The 21,396-nt window shown below is 35.3% G+C and overlaps 2 protein-coding genes across 2 annotated transcripts; both read left to right on the top strand.

Annotated features, from left to right (window-relative positions):
- The first annotated feature begins 347 nt into the window (after window positions 1-347).
- Window positions 348-1,292, top strand: LOC100772967 (olfactory receptor 150). The gene has a single exon (XM_027412273.1). The coding sequence runs from the start codon at window positions 348-350 to the stop codon at window positions 1,290-1,292; it is 945 nt and encodes a 314-aa protein (XP_027268074.1).
- Window positions 1,293-11,950: 10,658 nt separating this feature from the next.
- Window positions 11,951-12,895, top strand: LOC100773260 (olfactory receptor 1537). The gene has a single exon (XM_027412271.1). The coding sequence runs from the start codon at window positions 11,951-11,953 to the stop codon at window positions 12,893-12,895; it is 945 nt and encodes a 314-aa protein (XP_027268072.1).
- The last annotated feature ends 8,501 nt before the right edge of the window (window positions 12,896-21,396 follow it).

Below are 21,396 nucleotides of genomic sequence, written 5' to 3'. Positions count from 1 at the left end.
TTACATAAGTAAAATTTCCTAACAAAAGAGATATGCCAATAATAGGTCTTGAAACACTTAATTAAATTTGCTAGAATGGTTTGCATGGGGTAAGAAATAAGTACCAGAAAAATAATTCTAAAGGCAAAACTCACAAGTATGGAAAGATTATATGGCTATTTCTTTTCATGTCTCTTTTCTACAGGACTACAAAATCTCTGATTGCTTAGATACAAAGAAGATGGCAAAGAATTTAAGATTCATAAAACTTACATGAACTCTGTTTCAAATTCATTGAGGGATAAGAATGGATACTCAAATTTTTCTTCTATATAAAATTTAATTCTCACATAGAATTTCTAAAAAGAATGGAAGAATTAAATAATACTGTAGTGGGTGGATTCATCCTTTTTGGGTTAACAGAGAACCCAGAGCTCCAGTTGCCCCTATTCTTCATCTTCCTAGGAGTCTATTTGGTTACAGTTGTGGGAAACATGGGCATGATCATCTTGATTCTGTTTAGTTCTCAGCTGCACACACCCATGTATTATTTACTCAGCAGTCTGTCCTTTATTGACTGCTGTCAGTCTACTGTCATTACTCCCAAAATGCTGGTGAACTTTATCACTGAGAAGAATGTCATCCCCTACCCAGAGTGCATTGCTCAGTTCTACTTCTTCTGTGCCTTTGCTGTTGGAGAATGTCACATGTTGGCTGTAATGGCATATGACCGCTATGTGGCTATCTCTAATCCTTTACGTTACAATGTAACCATGTCCTTTCAAGTCTGTGTATGGATGGCCGCTGGGGTATATGGTATGGGCTTACTTAGTGCCACGGCTCACACTGTCTTCCTGGTAAGAGTAATTATCTGTAAGGCTAATATAATAAACCATTACTTCTGTGATCTTTTTCCATTACTAGAGCTTTCCTGCTCTAGCACTTTTATCAATGAAGTGCTAGCTCTGTCCTTCAGTGCATTTAACATTATTGCACCAGCTGTGACCATCATTAGCTCTTACATATTCATTATTGTCAGCATCCTCCGCATTCAGTCTGCTGGGGGCAGATATAAGGCCTTCAGCACCTGTGGCTCCCATATCTTGGCTGTTGCTGTCTTCTTTGGTTCTACAGCTTTCATGTACCTTCAGCCATCATCAGTCAGCTCCCTTGGCCAAGGAAAACTGTCATCTGTGTTTTATACCATTGTTGTACCCATGTTGAATCCAATAATCTACAGTCTCAGAAATAAAGACGTCAAAGTTGCCTTCAAAAGGTTACTAAAAAAGATGTTTCGTCTTAACAAAGAATGATTTTCTTTAGCAATAGAATGTAATGTTCGGAATTTGGGAGAGGATATTTTGCAAGCAGCACTTAGTAACAGTAGATGTGAGATTATTGCTAGTACATGTTTATTTGGAAGAAATGCAGCATGGGTAGAAGTGGATTATCACCTTCAGAGCCATGGAGAAGTGCTGCTCTCTGTCCTAACCAGTGCTCCTTCCCAGACAGCAATTACAACACCTCTGAAAATTTTTTGAGGCTCTCTGTGCAGTTGTTTATATTTACATGTATGAATCCAGCTCTGTTAGGCAAGCCTCACTTACATTAAGTTGGGAATAAATAAATTTATTCAATATCCTTTGGTTGTCTTAATGTTTTGCCTGGCTTGATTAATTGCCAAATGATTAAAAATTAATTTTCTGACTTGTATAAGCTAAGTAATTGAATGAATTAATTTGCAATTCTGAGATTTGAAGAGCATATATAACTGTGAGAGTGTGTGTGTGTAAACAAAGAACAGGATCTATCGTAGCCCTACCCACATGATGCTTACATTATCTTAAGCTACAGTGGCAGTGATTAACAGAAACAGATGACTATGTATTTTTATATGGTTATCTCTGCCACATTCTTTACACTGTTGTTTGACTCCTCACTTCCCTACATGCTTGGGTCCCAATGCAGTCCAGGTTCGGGTCCTGAGATTGGGATGGGTTATCAGTGCAAAGATATGAAGTAGTGTCTGACCAGCAGATGAGTTTCTCAGAAGTGGCCGTCAGGAATAGCTTGAGCTGTCTATATGCTTTAAAAACAAGCAGGATTTTCCATACTAACAAACATGTTTGCCTACCCTCGAACTTTAATCTTCAGAAGAAACAAATAGGTCAAATATGTCTTTATCAAAACACCTTTTAAACCAAAATCATTGATTTACCATTTTGCTAGCTAGGCCAACTATTGAGCCAGGTATATTTTGTCTTTAATAGCTAAAAGGTGATAAACATAGGCACACATTTTCAAGAACAAAAATATTGTTCAAAACTTAGCAAAGTGTATTTACCGAAATAGGGCTGATGTGCCATTAGCTGCTTGCATACAGTCAGCTTGCAATTCTTCACATGCCCATTAACTTTTATTGCTTCTGGTCCTGTCAGCACTGAATCAGAACTTTTCGCAGGATCTGGAGTGACAACTGGTATTTCCTGAGAAGCATCAATTCCCATAGATTTTTTTACGGGAAAATATTTGAGAAAAAATGGGGTTTCCAGGAATGATCACATCCATGCTTGATTGATAAAGTTATACTAAAACCTGTCAAGAGTATCATTGATATTATGAGAGAAGACAGCATGCAGGCCTTATAGTTCCAGCAGTGTTCTGCACTGTCTTGAAGTTCACTGGCCCTTGTGAAGTGAGACTATCTCCAGCGGGCTTTGCCTAATGGAAACCCATTGAACAAACACTCAATACACTGATTCAAAACAAGGCCACACAACTCCCAACACCTACAACTCTATATTCATCTTTGTACTTCATGTAGAGTTATGGTGTTATTCTTCCTTAACTCCCTGAGTTTCAGACTCATAAGTTATATTCTTTCACTGTAGCATTTTTTATATCATTTATTGACATGGGAAAAGATGGGTTGGAAAATTATTTCCTGACTAATGCTAAGTGCCATTCGTAAAATCAGTATCAATTGTGAATGAAAAAAAAAAAATGGTATAGTCAAGGAGACCTCTAACTAATGGATGCTTTTGTTCTCCTTTGCTTGATTAAGCTGTTGTATTATTTAAAAGAAAAATGCCAAGTTTTATTACAAAAGTGTTTGCCTTGGTTGTATCTAAGTAGAATTTAAGAAAAAGCCTCAGACACGTGGCAAGAAGCCAATCTGATCTTTTGATATTTCCTCTTTCCAGGTGACTCTAGATACTTTTGTCAAGATTGTTAGCCTTAGCTGTTCTTTTGTCTCTTAGGAAATGATATTTAGATCAATATGAAGCCCTACAGTCAATTGCATAATCTCCCAATCATAAAATCAGGTCTAAAAACAAGTAACTTAAAAATAGGGCTTGAAAAATAATTCATTTGCTAGAGTGCTTGATTTATAAGCATTAGGATCTCAGTTGGAGCTCAGAAATCTATTTTTAAAAAGTAAGAATGATCCTTAGCAGTTGTACACACATCACAAGGAAGTAGATACAAGTAGATTGATAGATCTATTTTCCAACTATATGTCCTACTCTTCTAGTTCCAAGCTAGTGAGAGAATTTGCATCAAAAAAGTGGACAACCTAAGGAACCACAGCAGAGTTGCTCCTTTGACTTACACATGCTTATGAATGCATATGCACATACACCTTCATTCCACACATACATATCCACACACAAATAAATAAGGCTTCAGGGCCCACTGATGCATGCCTATAATCCCACCTACTTCAGGGGCTAAGGCAGAACTTGTCAAATACATAAATTACAGATTTGGTTGTGATATAAAAGTAAACATTTTGTGAAAAGGAAATTGGTTTATTATTCTAAATTCTCTAGTTTTGCAACACAGTAATATGTAAGAGTCAGAATGCTTTCTGGCTTTCTAAGAACAGCTCATCAGAATGTGGACTGGAACCAACCACACTGTCTAGTAGCTTATAGGAAATCTCAACTTCTACCCATATTTCCTTTGTCAAAATATTGGGTTTATTTAATACAGGTGGTCTCTATATATGAATCTTTAAGACAAATGGGTAATTTTTGTTGATATAAAAAGATTAAGCATCAGGGAAAAGGCATTTGCTTCCCTTTCAAGGGTTTGCCCCCTGAGAGCTGGAAATCCTTGGAGAGTGTGCTGTTATGCTATTTAGCTGGCATTTGTAGGTCCAGGGTACAGCTTCAGAGATAGCAGGAAGAACTGCTCAGGTGACTGTAAAATGTGAGACCTTTGCTAACTCTAGAGCTTAAGAAGCTCTTGGGGGATGTTATACTATCATTAGATCAACTTCAAAAATAGCTCTGAGAATGATGCATAGGCTCTGTTCTCTCAGCACAGATGACTGCAGGATGTTGACTACATGTACATGTGACATCCACATCAGATTTGGCAAGAGGCAAGTACATTTTGTTGCTATGACTTTTGAAAAGAAGCAGGTGGTTGTGCTGATCCCTAAGTGTGATTTAAGTCATAGGTTTAGATAACCTACCATAAAAAGCCAGGACTTAGTCCATTGTCTGTATTCTGCTGTGGCTGCAGTAGAAAGATGTGATCCTTGGAAGTTAATTTTCTAGTATTCAGGGGAAAGCTCAGGCATTTGTAATGATTTGGAGATTTTTTTCAAGATGCCTTCCTTTTAAAGGTGATTTCAAAATATGTAAACATTTATCAGAAAACTGAGCAGACAGATATGAATAGTCTGCCTGCTTTCCTGACTGAACACATTTTGTGAACAGGAATAAGTTTCCAGTTTCTTTATTTCAATTAACATTAGTATAATTAAATAAGTTAAATAGCTTACATCAAATTAAGCTGTCATTGCTTTTGCTTCCATTAGTATATATTAAAGTCCCAAGAAATCACCACATTACTTAAGAAAACGTATATTCTGCATGATTTATATGCTGTCAATGTTCCTCTTTAAAGGGGCACCTATCATCGGCTTCACCACACCGAGGCCATGCATCCATGTATATATGAGCTTCCAACTTTGATGGTATTATCAGTACAGCATAATGGGGTGAGTAGAAGAGGGCTCGTGCTTCTGATGGTAAGCAGCAGGCTTAACCCACAGGAACCCAAAGGACAAAACTCAGCACTTTAGTACACGCTGTATCTTTTCCTTTTGAACTGGAATGTGCATTGCATATCTTTCTTGAATATTATCACAGTCTAGCCACTGCGTATTTACAAATGATATGTCCGATGTGAATTTCCTTTTGCACAGATACAGGGATGGGTGGACTTCCCTGACCTAGTAAGGATTTATGACTTGATGTTTTCATATGGATTGCATCAAATCATTCATCTAAGAAGAGAAGAAATATTTTTCAAAAGCAAAGTTTTTATATTCCCAGATAAATTTTAAAGAATTTCTTGGTCTTTGAATACATTTACCTGTTTCTCTTTCACTTTCATGGTTGAAGTTGTAGTCACTTTAAAGCCATACTGGCTACACCTCACCATGAGAAATAGCTAACGTCTAGCTCAAGTGTAACACAGAGAGGAAAGTTTCGTAGTGTTAGACTCCATAAAACCATCTTTTTTGTGATTCCTACTATGCTGACTGTAGTTCAAGCAGTTAATTTCAGTAAGATTAGACTTTCTTTCTTACACTATTAAATTTATAGCCCCACTAAAAAATGTTTGGCTAAGTAAGTAATTTGAAACAATTATGCTTAAGTATAACATGTTTTGCATTTTTAGTTTATTCTAATATTCACTGGGGTCCATAGTGTGTTTAGCAAGTAAAAAAATTCAGAAAACCCTACTTAACAAGTTGACATTGGAATATTTAGATAGGGAAAACATTTTATGAATGATAAAAACATAAAAATAATTAACATAATAATTTTAATTGAATAGACATGTTCCCATTAGAAACATTATGATTGCAATATAATCAAATTTTTGCTTATTATGAAACATTACAGTGAATATTGGTACATTTCTGTACTTAGAATAAGCCAATAAGGATGCAGCATTAATTATTTCAATTTTCAATTATATTGCTTTCCCCTCCATTTTATTTTATCTGTAAATTATACTATATATTTCAAGTTGATCTATAATTAATATATGCTACTATTGCAGATTCAGTTTGTGAGTTCTTTAAAGCAGAGTAGATGTCACTTTACCTTTTACTGCTGCAGTAACATGAGATCATTGTCTTTTCCTCCATATTTTGGTAATATTTAGAGGGAGATGGAGTGAAAGAGACAGTGAGCTAGGGGAGGAAAAGGAAACAGTGGGCAGAACATGGGCTGAAAAGGGGAGAATGATGCTAGAAACTGTCTTTGAGCATGGCATTCACACTGATTCTTCTTAATCTAATAGCTCCCAAATGCACAATTATTTTGAGATTTTAGAGTTTTACACTTTTATTATTATTTTTGGGTAGCTCAGATTTCTACATGCTACCTGAAGAGATTTATATTCATAAAGTTTGACACAGGGTTAAGAGATTTATATTAAATAAAATTAAGTGATGAAAATAGTTTGGGGACTATTTTGATGGTTGTATAAGCTACTATTCTATCTATAATATACTCTAATTTCCCAAAACAAAAACAATAGATGAGGTAATGGCATTGAATTAATTAATGTTACTAAATATAGAATGTGGAAAGCTGGTATAATGTTAAGTTTTGAAATATAATAGGAAATAGAAAATTATTTGCAACTGTGAAGGTGACCTCCTGAAGAACTAGAAATTAAACTGGAGCTGTTCTGGTGAGACTCTTTTTCTTGAGGATAAAGCTAAGACTATAAACAGAAAAGTGAAATAACGTTTGCTTTTCTTTAAAAACATGTTTGGATTAGTTAATTTTTAACAATGCTGTAATTACCTTAGGCCATTCTGATAAATAAACAGCATTGGGAAAAATAAATTAATTCATATTTCATGTTCATATATGTTTTACATCTGATTGAAAAGCAACTGCAAACACTACTCTCTTAGAAATTAAATCACTTACTGGACAGACAAAATGACTCAGAAGGTAAATTAGCTTGTCATGCAATCCTAATGACCTAAGTTTCATCATCAGAATCTCCATGGTGAAAGGAGAAACCAGGTTCTCCACAGTTATTTTCTGGTCTTACATGTGTGCCAAAGAAATGCCTGTGCACACATATAACACAAATACAACAACAATAATAAATACAGTATTTAAAAAGATAAAGGACTTGCCAATAGTGTGTGTGCATGTTAAATACAGAAATTCGAGACATCAGGCTATACATTTTTTTCCTGTAAATTCTGAAATGACCCAAATTAGACAAAGTTTGCTTTCAGTGCTCTGTGTGTATCTTAAATGTTCTTACTCTATATATGATATCCACTTATTGGATGATCCCAAACTTATCCATAAGTCTATGAGATTTGATTTTCTTAACATGTTAACTATTAAAAAAACACTACTATGGTAAGTTTTTCTCTTATTAAAATTTTCTTCAAGTCCTTCCAGGACTACACAAAGGATCCAGTATCTAAGAATAGTTTGTATTTTATTAGCTACATTTCTAGATACTTGGTGCTAACTTTATAATATTCTATTTAACTTGTATTTAAAATTTTTGGACATTTAAATTAAATACATTTTATTATTTAAAATAATAATGAAATATAAATACAGTGTTAATTGTTTTACAGGCAAAGACTAGAAAACATAAAGTTTGTGGCCATGCATTTATACAAGACAGAGTAGGCATCAAAGAGTAGAGCAGCAAAGGGAAAATATGTCATAGCTTAGTGAGAAAAGGTATGACTCAAATTTCAAGAAAAAGATAATCAAAAATTTTAGTGCAGGTATTACTATGTGTGCTTTGCTCAACTGGTAGTATAATAATAGCCAAAAGTCATTGTGTATGTGGAATATCTAAATACCATCATTAAAGAAATAAACAACCGAAATATATACATATACTGGTGTAAAATAGGCAGTGTATTATTTGGGGGCGGTATAATCTTCAGCATGCTTTGTTAATATTTTTAAAAAGTTTACAAAGCAACAAATCCTTGGTTAGACACAAGTGTCAGATATGGGATTTATGTGGAGCAGAAAATGATTCAATAGTACTATGATGTTAATACCAATGTTGCACCAATGAGAATATCCTACCAGTCCAGATGTTATTTAGCTCACAGGGTTCACAGCTTGTTAAGATTGTTGAGTGCTTTTCTCTTCCAGTAGTGTCCACAGTAGCTTCCAGCACCATGAACTAGCCATTAGGAATGAAACTTGCAGGGCAGTACCATCTTGATATATCCATGCTGTGTGACCCAAGCACAGGGTGCCTTCAGCAACAAAGTCTTGCCTCTGAGTTCCTGAGTATAATTAATAACATTGAGAAGAACTTGTGCTTTTTGTAGGGGTTGATGGGACCTCACCAGCCAACAACTCCAAAAGAGTTAATGACTAACTCAAGATTTTGGATGAATACAAAGGGACCATAACTTCCAGACACACAGGTAACCTGTACTTATAAACTCACAGTGATTGTGACAAAAGGCATAAGTTCCATGAAAGCTCAATCCAGACCAAATCTCTGCATGGAGAGGTGAGGTGTGTTTAATGTTTCCACTCTAGCTGAGAAACTACTGGATATTGATGGCTACTGAGAGAGGGAGAGCAATTTTCCTTACGAGTATTGTCCCTGGTAACTCAACCATACTCCTGAGGAAGGTCACTTACCTGACAAGTCATAAGCAGCAAACATTTGTCAAGATGGCTAAAAAAAAACAAAAACAAAAACAAAAACAAGGACACAAAGGGGCTGGATCTGGAAGGATTTCACAGAGGGGGTGAATATGATGAAAACACATTGCAGGGATTAGTCAAATAACTAATCAAAAAGAAAATAAGAAACCTGTTAAATATAGTTATAAATAAAAACTCTGCAATGCAATGTTTTATAATATCAGAGTAGATTCAGTAAATATGATAAAACTATGACACATTTCAGGAAAGAAAATTCTGGTGAAAGCACAAAGTTTGTAAAGTTATCACACTACAGAAAGGATGAACAAATTACAAGATTTTCTTCAAGGGAATATTATAGTAAATATGACGTAAATATTGAGAGGCATATTTAAATAGAGTTTCGGGTGACATTTATAGCAAATAAAAATGTTAAAAAAAGCTTGCTGGAGCTTTACTTAAAAATTTAAGTAGCACCAGGTGTTGTGGCACAGTCCTAAAGTCTGAGCAATCAGGGTGATTAGGCAAGAGGATCGTGAGTTCTAAACCAGCCTGGTCTACAGAGTAAGCCCTTGACTCAACACACAGTAAGAAATAAATAGCAGGAAACCATATCTAAAAATCATATAAAGAAAATATATGGCAGTGGTTGTGCATGCCTTTAATCCCCCCACTTGAGAGGACGACTCAGGCAGATCTCTGTGAGTTCCAGACCAGCCTGGTCTACAAGAGCTAGTTCCAGGACAGCCTCCAAAGCTACAGAGAAACGCTGTCTCAAAAAACCAAAATCAAACCAAACCAAAACAAAAACAAAAACACAACAAAACAAACAAACAAACAAAAAAACAAAACCCCACCTATATAAGAAAATTATATATATGTTTGCCAGGCGTTGGTGGCACACTCCTTTAAACCCAGCACTGGGGAGACAGAGGCAGGTGGATCTCTGTGAGTTCAAGGCCATCCTGGTATATAGAGAGAGTGCCAGGAAAGACTCCAAAGCTACACAAAGAAACCCTGTCTAGAAAAACAAAACAAATATATATATATATATAATATATATATATTATATATATTTCATATATATGAAAATCCTTGTAACTATATAGGCTTATTACTGATTAATGAAATTAGATGACTTCTAGAATGTGAATTCTGACAAAAACAATTATACTTGCTGATATAAGGCATGAAAACACCAATTACCACTTAAAATAAGTCACACACTGATACACACACACACACACACACAAACACACACAATCATTACAAAAATTCAACGCATTGTGTCATTGTCAAATGTGTTGATATTTCAACTCAGGAAAAATAAGAAACCTAATATACACAATTATATCAATAAATAAAATTATCCAATTGCTAAAAATTCTCATAAAATGAAGGAACACATCTAAATTGCTATATTTTAAAAAGTACTATCAGAGCTTGAAAGTTCTATTTTTATGGCAATTTCAACAATACCATGCTTTTGAAATCTATGCTGTTGCCTTCATGTATAATTTTTTCCTTTATAAATGCTGAGTAGAATTTTATTCAGTATAAAAATGTAAATAGATTATTTGGACTGTTCCTTACTTAAACTTTAATAATGAATGCATAAAGCAGCCAAAACATTTTTTAACAAATCTTTATGCTGACAAATGTTCCTCCCATTTATCCTGGATAAAAAATTTAAAAAGCACATAATTAAAGTACATAGAAGACATGAGTTCACACTTACGGTGTCAAGCTGGTTTTTGCAGTTTCAAGGTTTCTCATTTTACACCACTGACAAGTCCCTACTCATCGTCTTCATTTTAGCATTGCCATAAACTTTTAAAAGTCATTACAATACTTGTCTGAAAGGGTCACCTTTCCATTTCATTCATGTTTCATAAAGTCATTGGCCAATTATTTAATCACTGCAGGTTTGCTACCTCGTTTTTATCATTTAAGTTTTAAAATATTTTTTATTAATTCTTTGAAAATTGCATGCAACATGTCATGATAATATTCACTCTCCATCCTGAAGTCTCCCAAGGTCCCTTTCTTTTTCCTTCCTATGCAGTATTGTGTCCTTCTGTTGTTAATGTTTTACCATCATGGCCATTTTTTCAGTCCAAATACTCTTCAATGTGCAGTCTCCAAGTGTAGCATGATCAACCTTGTCTGGCACTTCACTTTTAGAAAAAAAAAAAAAAAGATGCATCCTCTTTCAATCATTGCAGATTACCAATAGCTCCTTAGCTGGGGTGGTCTTTGTGCTGAACTCTCCTCTCCATTCTGAAATTAGGTCTGGCTTTTGTTTACACAGATCTTGTCCACGGCATCACAATCACTGTGTGTCCTATGTGCAACTGTTCTCATGTGCATAGGTACACCGTTTTCCTGCAGCCAGCCACCACCTCTGGTCTTTACATTCTTTTTTCCCTATTCCATGGTGATTCCTGAACCTTTTACGAGAATTGTACTTATAAATTTAGATGATGAGTAAATTAAGATTTATCTTTATTTTAATTTAGAATCAATCTTCCTCTCAAGAACTGGTTCTCAAGTCAGAAACCTTTTCCTAGTAGTACCTTGTATCCAATACCTAATGCAATATTTGCTCCAGATTTCATTTAATTTTCACATTTAGAAACATAAGACTTTGAATTTAATACATACCTTAAGAATTAGAAAAAAATGGAAATCTCTGAAAATAGCTCTATAGATTCCCTGGAGATATTAGATTTTGTGTAATAATTCACTGATTTAGGAGTAATTGCCTCCTTGAGATTTTTGGGCCCTTCTGCTTACTCAAACTCACTGTAAATATCAACACAGAGCCCTTGAAGCCCATGACTTGAAGTCACAAAAAATTTCAAAGCATAAACTCAGTGGTAGTATTTTATATGAAAACAGTTCTTAATTTTATAAGGGGATGTTTAAAAATACTGAGAAAAGAAAAAAATTGTTTATCTAGGGTAATCCACTTAAGGCAATTATTTAGAGAGCAAAGGTATTCCAAGACTGAAGTAATTTATAAGGGACATGCTATACACAAAAAAGAAAAAAGTAATATTATGATAATAACTTAAAATTTTGTTTCTGTTTGTGTTATTTTTTTTCAAGAAAGGGTTTCATTGTATATCTGTGGCAATCCTAGAACTAGCTCTGTAAATTTGGCTGGACTTGAACTCATAGAGATCTGTCTGCTTCTGCCTCCCATGTACTGGGATTAAAGTATGTACTACCACAACCCATTCAAAGAATTATTTTATTCCTTCAGGATCTGAATGAAGAACATGGCAGCAGGAAACCACTGCATAGTGACTGAGTTCTTCTTGGCTGGGCTCTCAGAAAAGCCAGAACTCCAGATGCCCCTCTTCCTTCTCTTCATAGGAATCTATGTGGTCACCGTGGTGGGGAATCTGGGCATGATCACACTGATTGGTCTAAGTTCCCACCTGCACACCCCCATGTACTATCTCCTTAGCAGTCTGTCCTTCATTGACTTCTGTCAGTCCACAGTTGTTACCCCTAAAATGCTGGTGAGCTTTGTGAAAGAGAAGAACATCATTACCTATCCTGGATGTATGACTCAGCTCTATTTTTTCCTCTTTTTTGCCAATGCAGAGTGTTACATGTTAGTTGCAATGGCATATGACCGCTATGTTGCCATCTGTAACCCCCTGCTTTACAATGTAACTATGTCCTATCAGATTTACATTTCCCTGATTTCAGGTGTGTATATTATTGGTGTGTTCTGTGCATCAGTTCACACAGGCTTCATGACAAGGATTTGGTTCTGCAAATTAGATATGATCAACCACTATTTCTGTGATCTTCTTCCCCTCTTGAAGCTTGCACACTCTAATACATATATCAATGAATTATTGATTCTAGCTTTTGGTACATTTAACATCTGTGTCCCAATCCTTACCATTATTACTTCCTACATCTTTATTATTGCCAGCATCCTCCGCATTCAATCCACTGAGGGCAGGTCTAAAGCCTTCGGTACTTGCAGTTCCCACATCTTAGCTGTTGCTGTCTTCTTTGGATCTTTAGCATTCATGTACTTGCAACCATCATCAGTGAATTCAATGGACCAAGGGAAAGTGTCCTCTGTGTTTTATACCATTATTGTACCCATGCTAAATCCTGTGATCTACAGCCTGAGGAATAAGGATGTCACTGTGGCATTGAGGAAAATGCTTAAAAGAAAAACATTTATGTAGTCAGATGTAATGTGAGAATTATTCATGTGAACAAATTTATTTTTAATTATATATTACATTTTTATTTAATTTAGACACAATCTTATTTTACATATCATACCTAGTTCTCTCTCCTTCCCATCCTCCCATGACCCCCACTGACTTCTCCATCCCACTCCAATCCACTCCCCAGGAAGGGTGAGGCCTTATATGGGGGAATCATCAAAATCTGTCATATAATACTCAGGGGAGAACCTAGGCTGAGAGTATCCATCCATGGAAAATGGGCTCCCAAATTCCATTTGTGCACTAGGGACAAATACTGGTTCCACTGTCAGTGGTCCCATAGACTGTCCAGTCCTCTTAACTGACACCCACATTCAGAAGGCTTGTTTTGGTCCAATGATGGTTCCCCAGTTTTATGACTGGTGTCAGTGTGCTCAATTTAAACACAAATAAATAGTTGAAGTAGTACTGATTATTTTAATGTACCTGTTATTATTACTCATTTGCTGGGACAGTTTGATAATTTTACTATTAAAAGTATCAAATTCAAATTTCAGTGGACATATCAGAATTTCACATAATCAACAATGTAAACAAATATTAAGAATACCATGTACACGTGTCCATAACTCTTTGTTCCAATTCTTCCTTGCTTCTTTGCTTACCTGGCCTAAATATATTTTTTACAGGAGGCTTGAGGTATTAAGAAAAATGTTACAAGATTATATGCCACTAGTCATAGCACATTCCTTGGATAAACAATAAGGTGCAGAGCCATTTACCATAGTAATGCAAGGTTTCAGTATTCCAGGTATAAGACTGTGACTAGAGGCCAGGAGCATAGTGCCCAGTGAGACAAGCTGTGAAACTTAGGTCTTTATCAACCAGACTTGGCAAGCAAAGCATTGGCATGATTTTTTAGGTTGCTTTGAGTTAATAACCTTGGTTAGACATCTGTAATTCTGACCTTGTGTATAACTGTAAACATTTTAAATTATGATCTGTTTACAGAAACATAGTTTGAACTTTCTCTGAGGTAAAAATGAGCTAATTGTGTGTAGTATGAGTAAGAGAAACCAAACAGGCTTTTACATGTTTTATAGTCCTTGTGGGCAGTAGATTTAGTTCTGAAGTATATCCTAGTATATTTCCTAAATATCAAAATTATACAGCATAATGAGAAGCTATCATCCTGACCATCGACAGACTGAGCTGCTATCATAAGATTATATATACACATAACAAGAGATTACACACTACAATATAGGTATTGCGGAGACACCATAGCTTATTTGGCACATGTGAAATTACAAACAGGAGGAACAGTTTCCAGAGTCAGCAGTCCCACAGGCTATGCCTGGGTGGGATTCTTCTCCATCAGAGAATCATTACTTTGATGGGTTGACATCAGAACCCTAGTTGTTACCTGCTGCAACACCCACAGCCTCTGACACATTACTTTAAAAAATAATACACTTCATTCTTAATTATAAAAACATACTTTTCTTTTTATCATTATTTTAATAATTTATTATTTTATTTTTACATTACAATAGAAGTTTCCCTAATTCCTCTCTTCCTGATCCCCACCACTTCTCTTCTGCTGCTTCCATCCACTCCTCCTCCATTCCTGTTCAGAAAAGGGCAGGCCTCCTATTGTTATTGAAAAAAAAAAGACATATCCAGCTGTTGTAAAACTGGGCTATGCTCCTCATACTAAAGCTGGACATTTTAACCCAGTATGAGGACTAGGGTTGTCATGTTTTGTTAATATCCATAGGAGACCTTCCCTTTTCTGATAGAAACTGAGAAGTTTTGCATTGGGGTTAGAAAGACAGGAGAGAATTGTGCTAGGAACTGGGAGGAGAGGAGGGAGGGGAAACTGTAGTCTCGATGTAAAATCAATAAAAATGGTATAAAAAACATACCTACCCTGCCTGGGGAGTGGAGGGTGCATGGGGATGGACCTAGGTAGGAGGAGGGTAGGGGAGGAGGGGTAGGTTTAAGGGGAGGGAGAGGGAGAAGGGATTGGCATGTGAAATAAGCTTGTTCCTAATTTGAACTAACAAAAAATTAAAAAAAAAGAAAAGAAAATCCCTTTAGTGTATATCTTTAAATTTTCAGGAATATTTTAGTGTTGTTTTGCATACTTTTATTGTCTATACTTTATAAAGAACTAGGAGTCCTGGCAGTGAACTATATTACAAACATAAAACCACTGGGGAACAGATAATAATTCTGGCTGTTGATTTCCCTAGAGATGAAACTTGAGGGATGATACTTGAGAGGGAGATAACTCTCACTTATTATTTTCCCAACCAATCTCTTGTTATCTATGTCTGCATATAAAAAGTTTATACAGACTTACTTTAATAGAACAAGTGACTTTGAAATACAGCTTTAAGGAATAGTGGCTCAACAGATAATTCTGTATACTCTGCCTCTCACATGTTCATGGCCATTTTCCCTTCTAGTGTGAAGGAGAAGAAAAGCACCCAACATTGACCTGTCTGAGAGGGAGGAGAGGTATGTCCAGAATCAAGTCCTTAGCTCCAAAATAACTGAGACTTCCCTACTCTGCTCTATGTTCCCTTGTTATAAGACATGTTGGAATTTTATCTCTTAAGAGCCATTTTCTTTCCAAGATCCTCACTTCCTTTTTAAAATGGGTTGAAAATACACTTTTATTAATGTTTGTTTTAATTTAAAATTGGTTTGAGATCTTTTTATATGAAAAATCTGTATTCATATTATTCCAAACAACCCCTCTCTCGCCTATAACTTCCCTTGTTCTCTTTCCCAGCAACTTTCAAATTACTGACTCTTTCCTTAATTACTGTTACATATATACACAGGTATGATATAGATCATGTACACATATATGTATATATTATGCATATACACAAAGAACATGATGAGTCCATTCAGTATTGCTCATATATATATATGTGTGTGTGTGTGTGTGTGTGTGTGTGTGTGTGTGTGTGTGTGTGTGTGTGTGTGTGTTCAGGACTAACTAGTTGGAACTGCATAGCTATCATGAATTAAAGGACAAGGGCCACAATAGGCTCATATATTTGAATATATGGATCCCTGTTGAGAGACAATTTAGGAACAATTAGGAGTCATGATCTTTTTGGAAGAGGTGTGTCCTTGTTAGAGGACCTGTGTCACTGGGGATGTGCTTTGATGTTTCAGAAGGCCATGCCAGTTCTAGTTTCACTCTCTTTAATTCCTGTGTGCGGATCAGGATGTAGCTCTCAGCTATTGCCCCAGAGACATGCATGCCTGCCTGCAGCCTACTTCTCCACCATGCTGAGCATGAATTGAACCTCTGGAACTCTAGCCAAGCCCCCAAGTAAATTCTCACTTCTATTATTGAGTTTTCCATAATGCTTCTTCACAGCAACAGAAAAAAATATTTCCTGTAGTTCTTTTGCTATGGGTTTAGTCTTGTGAGATTTCACCCATTTTCTTGTTGTAATGTCAACTGAAATTAATTGATATCCAGATTCTTTGATTTCTCCAGGTTCCCTAAGCATTCTCCTATTTCCTACAATATTAAATCACAGCAAGCACTTCTTTGTACACTAATTTTAACTCAGAAAATTTGAGTGTTTACAGCCATTTTGAAGCTGTTTGTTAACTTAGCTTGTTGAATAAGTTTAATTTATATATACAAGTTATGGTATTAATTACTACAACTGTAATTTAATATGGAAGAAATGTTGAGGCCTGAAAAAAATATCAATTGTGGTATATCAGATACAGGCCTCAAACTCTATCCCAGGAGCTAGAATCTCACATTGTCTTTAGATGTCTACTAATTACCACTAGGTGGCTTAGCCTCAGTGGAGAATGTCTCCTAGTTTGCATAACAACAGACCTAGGCCCTGGGTGTGCCCTCACCTGTTCTGAGGGCTTGTTTATGTGCCTAGAGACTATTTAGGTGTGCCTCTAGGATTAAAAGAATTTTTTTTTTTTGATATCAGCTTTAGACATGATAGTAGATGTCTTTTGCAGTCACCTCCACTGTGGGAAAGCTATTTCAGAGGATGCTTGAATAAACTGTGAACTCCAGACTCCAGCTTGGACTGAGAGCCCTCTTGAAATGACAAGATATCTGTGTCTCCTCTTTATTGCTGTTGGGTAGCTAAGAGTTTCCAGGTCCAGAACTCACTGACTCAGGATCAGACCTGTGGCCATTTGGCTGGCTCCAATTGCAGTCCCAAAGACATCACTCTGGAATAGATAGCCTCTGTAGCATGGGACTGATACAAGTCCGACCCCAGCAAAGAAAGTGTTGTTTATGTCTTATAATAATAAATATATAGTTCAGCAGTTTCTGACTTTAAAAATAGAAAGCACAAAAAATGAGCATGAAATGTACCAGGTTCTGTGAGTATATACAATGGCTTCCAATTTAATATTCTTATTGGATTCCTAAATGTGTGAACAAGTGCTGTCTGATTATTTTTGCTTCTAATAGGCTCTTTTTCTTTTGTTTGTGTTTCTTGTCCTACTTTGATTTTATAGTTTTTTTTTGTTTTATCTGAGTTCATTTTATTTTGTTATATTGAAACATTGAATGAGTGAATAAAAACCACTTGGGTAAATGTTAAAAACTGAACTGTCACTTATTCATTCCTAATGGGAGAAGGAAAATCAGTTTTCCCCAATAAAGTGAAATTGAGTATATCAACAATTCCAGGATAGGACTCATGTTCAGGGGTACTGGACAAACATAATATGACCAGATACTTTGTATGTGCAGTTTTATTTGGATGCTGTTTGGTGGTTTTATTTGGGAAGGGGAGCATGTTTTTATTTTGTATTCTTGGTTTTGGGAGGTTTATAGTTCTATCGTTTATGAAGAAAAAAAAACCTTATATTTGGGTGGGTAGGGAGGAGGAGAGAATCTGGACTTTGGGGAAGAGATTAACATAATCAAATATATTTGAATTTAAAAAATATTTTAAATAATAAAAATATTTTACTTTGGGTTTTAATATGGTGCTCATTTGCAAGGCTAATGTTGCTACATTGTATTGATTTTTATTTTTATAAAATTTTTGTTAAACATTAGAGACTAAAACACAAACCCTACCTTTAACAACAACAAAAATTTATGCTAAGTTGGAGATGGAGGAAAGGATTAAAGGAAGATTAGGACTTATATCTGTGGGTAAACTCAATGTACTTTTCTATTACAGTAATGCCATGTAATAATACTTGGGCTAAAAAGAGATAATGTTTTATTTCTTAAGGTTTTCTAAAATACCTTGTTGATACCATCCTCTGAATAAGAACTGGTATCATAGTTGCTGTGGTCCTTTAGTACCTTTGTAAAAAACTACTTTTTTCCTGTGTCTTGTTTGTTGATCTATGCCCTGGTGGAGTGTAGAATTCTGAATAGAAGCTTATCTGTATTCTTTATCTCTCCATCCTGAAAGTCACAGGAAACTGTATGTTTAACACTTTTACATTTGTTTTAATACTGGTCTATAAAACATCTTGACAATATCTACTTGAATCATTATCAGCACATAAGTACTCATTACTACTTGTAATAAATGTCATAGTATTTTCTTATTTGGTATCATCTAAATTATTGATTTACTGCTGTTTCAAAACAGAATTAAATATGCAGAACTAAAATATAACATATTAAGAACTTACACATTAAAATTAGATAATGTTCAAATTCATATAACTATGTGTTGTTCTCTCTTTTCACCTGTAATTTGTAACTATATTGTGTAACAAATGATCTTTTAAAACCTAGTTATTTTAGCTATATCATTCATACTTTCTTGTAAATAGTAATTAGTGAATGATACAAAAATTATTGATTCATATTTGTTAGCTCTGGATCTTCATATTTATTTTCCCTGTAAGAGGAATTGAAATGATTGACAAAATATTGATGAACCTGGAGGACACTTTACTCTTACAAATAAGTCAGTTATGAAAGAAAAAAGAATGCATGGATAATGCATATATGAATTATATGCATCAGTAAAATGATGTGATCCAGAGAATACAATAATGATTTTGAAAACTTGTGAGAGAAAGATACAGAAAACACATTTTCACTGAAGTCACAGTATCAGCTATTCCAGATGAAGTTTTCATTTGAATATCCTCATAGAGATATTCTATCTAGTGTTCATTCTGAAAGGGTAAAATATGGCAATGTGTAATTCAAACCATTTGGTGGTAATATTACATCAATTATTCTTACAAAAATAAAATAACAGACAAGCAAAAGACACATATTACTACATGGAAACTTGGGGAGGTGATAAATACATCAGTTATACTGTCAGTGGTACTGGTAAGATGGACATTTACAAAGTCCAAACCAATGAAATCATAAATGCTAATTATATGCAGTTGTTTGCATCTCGATGTAGTGGTAAGAAAAAAAACAATTCATTGTTGTTAAACATTTATGTGATTTTTGTTATAATTCACTCTTATTTCAGACGTATCTGAAAAATGGAGGCCAAGTCTTTTGACGAAAAGCAGGTATTGAGGAATTTTTCACCAAGCACAAGTTATGCAAACACTCAGGTAACACAGCAGAACTAAAAAGAAGGCAAAGGAATTAGACATGCTTGCTGGAACTGGGCTACAGGGAAAATTAGTCAATGGAATTAGTCAAATTCCATAAGTATGGTTAGATCTACTTTAATTGAGAAAAGATAATGGGGTTTCTGTGAAGTAGACAAGTATTCCCTAAGTCAGCTTTGTAAAGGACAAGAAACACATGAAACCAGTAAATGAACAGATTCAGAGATCTAGAAAGATGTGTGTTTTGGTCTGTTCATTTTGGTGAAACAGAATACCATAGGAAGGTGATGCATAGTGATCAGAATTGTATCTATCTTTTCATAAGTTTCTGAAGGCTGAGCAGCTTAAGATCAAAAGCCCATATCAAGGGACATCCCTTTTCCTGAATGGTGGTATGATAAAAGGCTGAAGGACCAAAGAATTTCAAATGAAAGACATAAAAAAATTACCAAAGTCAGCCCCACAGTAGGATCACACACCTATGGTCACTAACCTGCTCTCATAGCAGCATTAATAAATTTGCCACATGACTTATGCTCCCTGTAATGGTTCAGCTCCTTCAGTATGCTGCATTGGGTGTCATGTTTCCTACTCTCACATTTTGGAAGACACATTCTGTCACAATATATGGTTCTCAACTTTTAGAGTATAGGTCCACTTAAGCCTTAAAATAGAAATGAGATCTTCTGTCAATAGAAGTAAGAAAGTAAGAAGTGTTCCAGATAAGCAACTGCATCAAATGAACATGAGTTAACAGTATCAGCCTCTTGTCATTATGACATTTTACTTATAATTTGGAATTGATCCAGAATGGGGACAGCTGTCCTTTTTGAAATATGGACAATGGCGTCTGCTGAGTCAAAGAAAAACAAGGGTCCAGCTAATAACTGAAAGATATCTCATTTGGATTTGTTGATGATTTTCCCAAAATTTCTTCAACTGCCCTGTGATGTTAATTACTAACATTACCTTGATATACTCTGAATTACATGTAATAGTGCTTTTTTAGCCAACTCCAGATTTTCTTTATGCTCAATAATATTTATGTGCTAGTAGATGTTTTATCTTCTTGATTCCTAATCTACTTACTTTTAAAATCTTTTTTTTTAATTTTAAAACAATCTTTTCTCATTTAACATACCAATTCCAGTTCCCAATCCCTTGCTAACTACTACTGTTCTTCCCACCTTTCCCCTGCCCCACCCCACCCCATCCACTTCTCAGAGAGGTAGTCAATGAGGTAGACACATCACTTTAAGGCAGGACCAAGGCCCTTCCCTTCCTATATCTAGGCTGAGCAAGGTATCTCTCCAAAGAGAGTAAACTACAAAAAGCCAGTTCAAGTGCTAGCGATAAATCATCGCCTCATTGCCAGTGGCCCTACAGACTGCCCAAGCCACACAATTAACTGTCACTTACATTCAGAGGGTCTAATTTGGTCCTATAAAGGTTCTCCTGCTGCCAGTCCACAGTCAGTTTAGATAATTTTTTGTAACCCTGATCTCTCTAAGAACTTTATCATGAAGGGGTTTTGGATTTTGTTGCAAGATTTTCAGCAACTAATGAGATGACCCTATGGGTTCTTTTCTTTCAGTTTATCTGTATGGAGGATTACAATGACAGATTTTTATATGTTGAATCATCCCTGAATCTCTGGAATGAAGCCTACTTAATTATGGTGAATGATTTTTCTGATGTGATTTTGGATTTGTTTGTAAGTATTTTATTGATGATTTTTGTATTAATGTTCATGAGGGAGTTGATCTATAATTCTCTTTCTTAGTTGAGCCTGTGTGTGGTTTGGATATCAGGGTAACTGTAGCCTTATAAAAATATTTTTACAATTTTGCTTCTGTTTCTGTTGTGTGGGACATTTTCAAGAGTATAAGTATTATCTCTTCTTTGAAGTACTGGTAGAATTCTTCACTGAAATCATCTGT

Source organism: Cricetulus griseus, chromosome 4 (assembly GCF_003668045.3).
Source record: "Cricetulus griseus strain 17A/GY chromosome 4, alternate assembly CriGri-PICRH-1.0, whole genome shotgun sequence".
NCBI lineage: Eukaryota > Metazoa > Chordata > Mammalia > Rodentia > Cricetidae > Cricetulus > Cricetulus griseus.
This window is presented reverse-complemented; position numbering and strand designations above follow the sequence as displayed.

Coding starts and splice junctions, on each gene's coding strand:
- LOC100772967 (XM_027412273.1), top strand. CDS start 348: ATGGAAGAATTAAATAATACTGTAGTGGGTGGATTCATCCTTTTTGGG.
- LOC100773260 (XM_027412271.1), top strand. CDS start 11,951: ATGAAGAACATGGCAGCAGGAAACCACTGCATAGTGACTGAGTTCTTC.